This window comes from Chiloscyllium punctatum, chromosome 34, assembly GCF_047496795.1.
Source record: "Chiloscyllium punctatum isolate Juve2018m chromosome 34, sChiPun1.3, whole genome shotgun sequence".
Classification (NCBI taxonomy): domain Eukaryota; kingdom Metazoa; phylum Chordata; class Chondrichthyes; order Orectolobiformes; family Hemiscylliidae; genus Chiloscyllium; species Chiloscyllium punctatum.
In genome coordinates, this window is record NC_092772.1 from 44,569,808 (window position 1) to 44,580,079 (window position 10,272).

Here is a 10,272-nt window from a genome sequence, read left to right on the forward strand (position 1 = left end):
TGCCTAACTGTGTAAGGTAGATACTTACAATGTATTTCCAACATGAGAGTAGCTTTCCTGTGAAAGATGGAACAGTAACAGTATGTTTGCCTTTCCTACTACCTGCTATCTGAATAACTCTCCCCACATGTCTACAATATATCAGCTGGCAAAGTCTCGATGTTCTGCTTTTGACCGAGATGGGTTAGCAAAGTTGGCTGGATAGCTGGTTTGCAATGTACAGGGGCACCCAATCCGTGGTTTTACTTAGGTCAAAGTGAGGATTCAGCCTTCTCAAACTTTGACTGTAGTAATCCGCCACCGGTCAGATGCCACTCTTCTTTAAAAGGACCTGCAGTGTGGTCACCCCCACCACATCCCCAACCCCATCAGTGCATGGTAGCGCTCGGATGAGGTACCAGCAGCATTTAGATGGATGATGTTTCCTGCAAGGGGACAGAGTCCCATCTCCGGTATTGCTCCTTTCCCGGTTGGGGAATCCACAACTGCAGTCATGGTGAGGACGCAGGTGTGATCTGTTACACAGGTAAGACCCAGCTATAGAACTGAATGGCCATCTGATTTTGTTATAGGTTCACAGTGTATTACAGCAAAATACACTTTGGCCCATCAACTCCACACCGATGAAAACGTCCATCTATTCTAATCACCATGTCCTCAGTACCGAGACCGTATTCTTCTTCAATGTGGTGAGGGTTTCTGCTTCTCCCACCCCAGCAGGCATTGAGTTCCAGATTCCCCACCATTTTTTGGGTGAAAATGGTTTCCCTCACATCCACCTCTAAACCTCCAGCCTCTTACAAACAATCCATTATGCCTCTTCCTTTGACACTGATCCCTCTATCAAAGAGGAAACATTTCTTCTGGTCTGCCCTATTTATACTCATCATCATTTTATACATTTATATCCTGTCCCCCTTTATCAACCTCGTCTGCTCTAAAAAGAAAACATCCCCAGTCTGTCCAATTTCTCTCCATCACTGAAACTCTCAAACCCCAAGGCAACATTATGGTTAATCTTTCTGTGTATCCTTTCCCAGTGCTATCACATCCCTCCACGAATGTAGATTCCAGGATGGCACACAATACCCTCAACTGACATTTCAGGGAGAAGAGCAGCATTTAAAGGTGAAATCTTTCTCAGTGACCTGAACAAACAACAATTCTAATGGATTGTTTGGTCGCTCACAGGAATAGGACAGAGCAGCAAGCTCATAGCATCACAACAGCTCTCCCTTTGAAGTTTAGCAGCATTTCACTTCAACAATGAGGTGAAGATTTATGTTGTGCTAACTCAACACCTCCATCATAAATGTCCAACACCATTCTAGCTTTCACAGATTTAGCATGTTTGCAGGAATGAGTTCTTTTTCAATTTATATACCTTCAAACTGATGGAGGGGATATTTAGATCTGTCGTTACAATGAATGCATCTTTCCATGCACTGTGTAGAGTAAAAGTGTGGGACTGCGTAATAGTGATCATAGTACAAATACCTGACCATTGTATACAGTTTGGTATAGAGTGATACACTAAAACACCTCACAGCCCAACCTGTCCATACCAACCAGGTACCAACTAAACTGAACTAGTCCCATTTGCCTGTGTTTGGCCTGTATCCTTTAAGCCTTTCTTATTCATGTATCTGTCCAAATGTCTTTTAAACGTTGCAATTGTAACCATTTTTACCCTCTGGCAATGTATTCCATATACACAATATACACACCACCCTGTATGAAAAAGGCTGCCCTCAGGTCTCCTCTCACCTTATACCTATGTCCTCTAGTTAAGGTCACCCCTCAGCCTCTTATGCTGAAGGGAGCAAAGTCCCAGACTATCCAGCTTCTCCTTATAACTCAAACCTTCCATTCTCACTCGGATTCACCTTATTTGCAGCCTTTCCAGTTGAATAACATCCTTCCTTTAGCAGGACGACCAGAATTGTTCATGGTACTGCAAATGTGGCCTTACCAATGTCAATAACGTCACAACTCCTGTACTCAACTGCTCTGATTGATGAAGGCAACTGTGTCAAATGCCTTCTTCACCACCTCCTTAAAGGACTCAAATTAATGATGAAAGTAGCAGAAACAGCATGAGTGACTGAAAAGATGTCCAATCACAGTTCACATCTGGGAGTTTGGAGAAGAACCAGCAACTCAAAGATTATCAATGTCAGTAGCTTGAGGGAGTCAGATGTTAGATGCACAAGGGTGAGTATAGGTCAGCTGCTCAAAGAAAAAGGGAATGAATCATGATTTCAACATTTCCCAGACCTCCAAGACTCCAAAGAAAGGAGCAATCTGAAAAACCAGATGATGGCCTACTGGTATTACCATTGGACTATTAATCCAGAGACCTAAATTAACATTCAGGGCTCCAGGGTTCAAATCGCTGAACAGTAGATGGATGACTTTGAACTCAATAAAACCCTGGAATTAGAGTATAATGATGACCATTGTTGGAAAACCACATCTGGTTCAGTAATGACCATTAAGGAGGGAAACCTGCCATCTTCCCTGGTCTGGCCTACACATGACCCCACAGCGATATGGTTGACTCTTAACTGCCTCCTGGGCAATGATGATAATAAATGCTGGCCCAGTCAGAGACAACCACATCCTAAACTCAAGGGAGAGGAGGGTGTGCTATGGGGAAAGTAACAGATTTAAATCTTGAGGGCAATGTGACCCTTAGATGAAACAGTAGGAGAATGAAAAGTGCACAGAATATTTTCTTTTAAGGAGATAATTGTCATAATCTGGGAGAGAGTGAATGGAGAATTGGTCTGATTTGGAAATCAAGACAATATGATGGTAATGCTTTGCAGACACCAAAAGTTCTTATCACATCTAACCGGAATGTAGTCTTAGTCACACAGAAACTTTGTTGCTGTAAAGGAGGATGCAGAGACGTTTCAGTGTGATTTGGACAAGACGAATGAATGGGCAAATGCACAGCAGATGCAGTTTAATACTGGTTAGTGTGAGGTTGCCCACTTTGGAAACAAAAACAGGAAGGTAGATTATTATCTGAATGGTGATAGATTTGGAAAGGGAACAGCAAGATAGGACTGTTCCTCGTACCTTTGGGTTCATTAATGTCCTTGAGGGAAGGAGACTGCCATCCTTACCTGGTCAGATCTACACATGATTCCAGACCCATTGCAATTTGATTAATTCTTAACAGCAAACTGGGATGGGTAATAGCCAGCTGCACCATCATCCTGCGAATGAATTTTTAAAAAGTAAAGCAGTGACTGAAAGTAAGCATTGCAGATGCAGCAGGTGGTGAAGAAGGCAAATGATATGTTGTCCTTCATAGCGAGAGGATTCAAGTCCAGGAAGTCTTGCTGCAATTGTACAGGGTGAGGCCACACCTGGAATATTGTGCACGCAGTTTTGGTCTCCTTATCTGAGGAAGGATGTTCTGGCTATGAGGACAGTGCAGCGAAGGCTCGCCAGACTGATTCCTGGGATGGAGGGACCCATGCTTGTTGGCACAGTTGATCGTAGATCATAGAACCCCAACGGAGTGAAAAAAAGGCCATTTGGTCCAACAAGTCCACACCAACACTTCAAAGAGTAACCCACCCAGACCCATTCCCCTACCCTTTTACTGTACACTTACCCCTGAATAATGCACCTAAACTAAACATCGCTGAACACTATGGGCAATTTAGCATAACCAATTCACTTAACCGGCACATCTCTGGATTGTGGGAGTAAACCGGAGCACCTGGAGGAAACCCACACAGACACGGGAAGAATGTGTAAAGTCCACACAGATAGTTGCCTGAAGCTGGAATCAAACCCGGGTCCCCGGCGCTGAAAGGCAGTAGTGCTAACCAATGAGCCACCACAGTGCCAGGGACCCAGGTTCAACTCAATACTCAGGTGACTGTCTGTGTGGAGTTTTCAAGTTTTCTTCATGCTTTATGGGTTTCCTCTGAGCGCTCCAGTTTCCCCCCAATTTATCTGTCCACCCTGGAGGCTTCCTGCCTCTATTCCTGATGAAGGGCTTTTGCCCGAAACATCGATTTTTCTGCTCCTCGGATGCTGCCTGACCTGCTGTTCTTTTCCAGCACCACCATGATCTAATCTCTGGTTTCCAGCATCTGCAGTCCTCACTTTTGCCTATTTCCATACTGTTGCCATTCTGTGTATGAAGAGAGACTGAATCAGTTAAGATTGTATTCACCTAATTCTCGAAGATTCTTTGCAAACCTTGACTTATCCTGCATAAAGGTCTCAGATACAGCAGCCTGCCTTATTCAAATCAAGTTCATTTGACCAGTACAGGTCATTCTGCATTTCGTTACCACAAATTTGTTATAACTCAATGGATGAATTGGGGAATTGGGGACACTGTTTATAAAGCGTGAACTTTTAAAATGCATGTTGGCTGTAACACAATTATGTCACCAACACTTCAGCACTGTTTCTGAAGTGTCATTTTTCTATTACACGTAGCTGCACAAGAATGCAACCATCGTGTTATCGAAGAACTACCTATATTCAGAATGCTATCTCTGCCTCTCTGAACTCCCCCCCCTCCCTGCTCTTTCTACTTCCATTCTCTGGACGAGCTGCTCCATTTGAAAGTATGGTCACTGACGAGACAGTAGATTCAGAGAGGTTTACAGTCACCACTGAGAATAAAAGGCCAATCATGTTCATCCTGGTCAAAACAAATCCATGAATTCCAATCCCATTTGCCCAGCATTTGACATCATAGCTTTGGCATCGTAAGTACATATCTAAATCCTTCTTCAATGTGATGAAGGTTTCTGAATGTACCATCCTTATAGGCAGGGAGTTCCAGATTCCCCTCCACCCTCTGGATGAAATCTTATTACTCAAATACCGTATAAACCTACTCGTCTTTGCATTAAATTTCTGCTCCCCACTCCTGGTTATTGATCCCTCCTTCAAGATAAAATATTCTTCTTGTCTATGCCCCTCAGATCCCTGTGCACATCTATTAGATCCTCACTCTGCTCCAAAGGAAACAAGCTGAGCTTATCCAGCCTGTCTACATCGCTGAAATGCTCCATCCCAGGCAATATCCTGGTGAATCTTCTCTGCAACCCCCTCCAATACAATCACCTCCTTCCTGTAGTGCGGACACCAAAACTGCACACTTGGCCTCACCAGAGTCCTGTATAGTTCCACTATCAGCTCTCAGCTCTTCTCATCCAAACCACTACAGATAAAGACAATTGTCCCATATGCCTTCTTAACCATCCTATTTAAGTGTCTTGGCATGGAGGGACTATCACATGAGCAAAATTTAAAAAGGTTGGGACTCTACTCCCCATAGTTCAGAAGAATGAAGGTGATCTCATTTATACATATAGGGGTATGACAGGGTCAATGCGGAGAGGATTTTTCCACTCATTGGAAAGTCCAGGACCGGAGGGCACAATCTCAGTACAAAGAGACACCAATTAAAGACAGAGATGAGGAGGAAATTTTTCTCTCAGAGGGTTGAGAATCTTTGGAACTCCTTGTCGCAGAGGTGTGTGTGTGTAGAGTCCTTGTCTATATTGAAGGGTGAGATAGCTAGATTCTTGATCAGTCAGGGAATCAAGGGAAAAAGCAGGAAGGTGGATGTGAAGAATAAGTGACTGGCCTACACTTATTCCTATTTCTCATGATTTTATATACAAGAGAAAACATTTTGATGTGTGGGGATTTTATAGATCCATAGAATCCTGACAGTCAGAAAGAGGCCTTTCAGGCTATTGAGTCTGCACTCACCCTCTGAAAAATATCCCACACAGACCCCATCCCCATATCCCCTCATTTCCGATGCCTATCCAACCTAGTTTATATATCCCTGGATACTATAGGGAAGTTTACCATTGTCAATCCACCTAACCTGCAAGTCTTCAGACTGTAGGAGAAAACTGGAACACTTAGCAGAAATCCCTGCAGACATGGGGAGAACGTGCAAACACACACAGTCACGCTAGACTGAAACTGAACCTGGCATTGAGGGAACACTGTACTAACTACTGAGCCACCATGCCGCCCTCTTACAGATCCCTACACCCAATAAAAACTGTTTGCATCATCTTCAGACAGCCTGCTTCTAGTAAAATTCATGATGCTACACTCTACTTATTATGATTTCCATTTAGTTATCATGAAGGCATTTCTTAAAATCTATGGCTGGTGTTTCATGCAAAGCCTGTTGTGCTTTGGAATTGAACAATGGATAATAAAGCAGCTGTTGATAAATCAGATGCTCAAAGGCAGTTGGGATACCACCCTTTGCGGGATGCCAAGGTTCCACCTGTATAAATGACCCCAAGCTGCAAGTTGCCTGCTCCTTAAACATAACACTGTGCTCCCCCACCCAACATTTGTGTCTCAGGGCCTTATCACAAGGCTCAGCACAAGCTGAAAGATCAGCATCTCATCTCCCCTTGGGAGCCATGCAACCTTCAGGACTTAATATTGAGTTCAATCATTTCAGAGCCTGATAACCTGCAACATCCTCTCTCTCTCTCCCGCAACAAATGCTGCCAGACCTGCTGAAATCCACCAGCTCTTTCTGTGTTTATAGCTTGCAATGTTAACTCTGTTCCCCACTCTCTCTACTAGATGTTGCTAGACTTGCTGAGTCTCTCCAGCCATTTATGTTTCTACTTCATATTTCCAGCATCTATTGTTCTCTATTTTGCAAACACACAATTTGATTCAATTGCTTTTAATTTCACAGAAAACCACTGGACTTAAAAGCTGACTCACTATCCTTGGGTGACGGGAATAGCACTGTTCATTGCTGTTGTAGCAGCTGCAATAGTGATGAAATTGAGAAATGGGAAGGAAAGAGGTTGGAGGAGGATACATTATTGTTTAATATTGTGAGACTGAATTTTCTATGGCTATAGTTTTTAAAAATTTGAACAGCATTCAAAAGACTGCCCCTTCGGCCTGATAAATTCAGGTTAAGACAACAAATAGCACCATGAGGAATCGGAAAAGGAGTAGGCCATTTAGCCCCTCATGCCCCAATTCATAGAGATCATGGCTTTCCTTTGATTCCCTGATTGATCAAGAATCTATCTGTCTAGGCCGTAAATATACACATCCCGCCCCACCACAGACAGGCAAGGGGTTCCAAAGACTCTTAACCCTCCGAGAGAAGAAATTCTTCCTCATCAGTCTTAAATTGGCATCCTTTTGTTGAAGATTGTGCCCTCTGGTCCTAGACTCTCCCATCACAGGGAAACATACTTTTAGCCTTGAGCCTGTGAAGCCCCTATATTCTTCTATATTTCAGTGAGTAGAGTTCTAACCTCTTTAGCCTTTGCCCAGTAATTGATCACTGAATCCCTATCGCCTATTGTTGAACTCAAAGGTAAGGCATCTGTTTGATGTTAGTTTCCCACTCTTGCTTATGGCAATACAGTGAGTCAGAAGAAAAAAAATCATTGTTTACATTATTCTCATTATGAATTTTCATTAATTACTAATTACTAAGAGGACAAGACAGGCTGACCACAGGAAGGATGTTTCCATTGACTGGGGGAGTTCAGTGGCCGGGGGAGGGTGGTTACAGTCTGAAGAAACACAAGATAGGACTGAGAGGGAGGTATCATCCGAGAATACAAATTATTCCAATGGGCACCAATGCATCTCTATTTGGTAATATTTGGGTGTAAATGAGTGAAACGGCATTAGATTAGTGATGAGGTTGGGTGTGTTCAGTAGCACCTATGTTAATGGAGACAATTTTTTTTTCTCTATTTAAAGGACATGCTACATCCAGAGAATATACTTCCGAGCCCAAGATGCAAAATATTGCAGCCACAATCAATCCATAGTGTTCAGAGCTGACACACTGTGCAACTGAAGATTGAAGACTGGTTGTACGTTGTTGGTTCATAGAGGGAAACACTGCCCTTGTCATAATCTACTTTTCACTCCGAGAATTTTGCAAATTTTTGACAACACATTGAATGCATGAACTCTGATGCTTTGGAGAGAATACAAAATTAGAATCATAGTGTTCTTACAGGGCAGAAAATTGTCTTTGGCCCATTAAATCTGCACTGACATTACTTTCCCACACTACACTCCCATACCCTTGAATATTATAACACTTCAAGTGCTCATCCAAGCACTTCTTAAATGTTGGGAGGTTTCCTGCCTCAATTATCCTCCCAGACTATCCATTCCAGACCCCCACCACACTGAGGGAAATAATGCTCAAATCCCCCTCGAAACCTTCTGCCTTTCACTTTAAAATAATGCACCCCCTTGTTATTAACCCTTCGATTAAGGGGAATAACTGCCTCCTATCCACTCTATCCATGCCCCTCATAATCTTGTATTCGATTTCATCATCTTGGAGTCTTCACCATTTCCTCTGGCAGCTCATTCCATACATGCATCATACTCTGCATTTGAAATGTATTCCTTGGGTTCTTTTTAACCCTTTCCTCTCTCATCTTAAACCTATGCTCTCTAGCTTTGACCTCCTCCACCCCAGAAAAAGACCTTGGCTATTCACCCTAACCATGCACCTCAATTTTATGGCTCTGTAAGGTCACCCCTCAACTTCCAACGCTCCAGGAAAAAAAGCCCCAGGCTATTCAGCCTTTCCCTATAACTCATATTCTCCAGTCCTGAATTGTGTGTAAAAGTGTCCTGTATAGCTACAACATGACGTCCCAACTACTGTAATCAATGTTTGACAAATGAAGGCAAGTGTGCTAAATGTCTTCTTCACAATCCAGTCTACATGCAACAGAGTCAGAGCCCTACAGCACAGAGACAGGTCCATGCCGACTAAAGTGTCCATCAATGCTCATCCCATTTCCCCTCTAAACCTTTCCTATCTATGTACTTATCCAAATGCCTTTTAAATGTTGTTAAATGTACCTGCCTCAGCCACTTCGTCTGGCAGCTCATTCCATATGCGTACCACCCTTTCTGTAAAATAGTTACCCCTCTTGTTCCCTCATATTCTTTATCCTCTAACCTTAAACTGTTGCCAATTTCAAGGACTTCAAGGTGCTGGTGTTGGACTGGGGTGGACAAAATTAAAAATCACACAAAACCAGGTTATAGTCCAACAGGTTTATTTGGAAGCACCTTCATCACAACCACCTGATGAAGGAGCGGCGCTCCAAAAGCTAGTGCTTCCAAATAAACCTGTTGGACTATAACCTGGTGTTGTGAGATTTTTAACTTTGTCTACTTTCAAGGAGCTATGCATCTCACATTTATCTAAATTCAACTCCATCTGCCACTCCTAGCCTAATGGCCCATCTGGTCAAAGTGCCATTGTGTTCTGAGATAATCTTCATTGTCCATAACATCATCTATTTTGGTGTTACCTGCAAACTTACTAACCATGCCACCTATATTCACAACCAAATCGTTTATATAAATGACAAAAAGCAGTGGACTCAGCGCCAATTCATGTGGCACACTGCTGGTCACAGACCTCCAGTCCAAAAAGCAACCTTCTATCACAAATGAATTAAACAGAATAATTTGATTAAAAATGTGTGTTGTATCTCGTTATATTCAATGAATATTGCAGTTTTCTGTGGAGTAACTGGGATTTATACTTGGACTCCTGGCTCAGAGGTAGAGACACCACCACACTATGACCATAATGTGTGCATACGCACAGTGGTGTGAGGTGCTGCATTTTGGTAAGGCAAACCAAAGCAGGACTTATACATTTAATGGTAGGGCCATGAAGAGTGTTGCCAATAAAAGAGACCTGGGTGCATCGTTCCTTGAAAGTAGACAAAGTTAAAAATCACAACACCAGGTTATAGTCCAACAGGTTTATTTGGAAGCACTAGCTTTTGGAGCGCCGCTCCTTCATCAGGTGGTTGCGATGAAGGTGCAGCGCTCCGAAAGCTAGTGCTTCCAAATAAACCTGTTGGGCGGCACGGTGGCACAGTGGTTAGTACTGCTGCCTCACAGCACTAGAGACCCAGGTTCAATTCCTGCCTCAGGCAACTGTCTGTGTGGAATTTACATATTCTCCCTGTGCCTGCGTGGGTTTCCTCCGGGTGCTCTGGTATCCTCCCACAATGCAAAAATGTGCAGTTTAGGTGAATTGGCCATGCTAAATTTCCCATAGTGTTAGGTGAAGGGGTAAATGTAGGGGAATGGGTCTGGGTGGGTTGCGCTTCGGAGGGTCGGTGTGGACTTGTTGGGTCAAAGTGCCTGTTTCCACACTAAGTAATCTAATCTAATAAAACCACAAGCAGACATACAGGCACACACAAGCAC

General features: G+C 43.2%; 1 protein-coding gene across 1 annotated transcript in view; it reads left to right on the plus strand.

The window, feature by feature from the left end:
* Positions 1-9,075, plus strand: part of LOC140458805 (scavenger receptor cysteine-rich domain-containing protein DMBT1-like) — a 29,037-nt gene extending 19,962 nt beyond the window's left edge. The window contains exon 12 of the mRNA XM_072553455.1: positions 7,768-9,075. Coding sequence (XP_072409556.1) covers positions 7,768-7,769 — 2 coding nt within the window. The 3' untranslated portion in view covers positions 7,770-9,075. The remainder of the gene's footprint in view (positions 1-7,767) is intronic.
* The last annotated feature ends 1,197 nt before the right edge of the window (positions 9,076-10,272 follow it).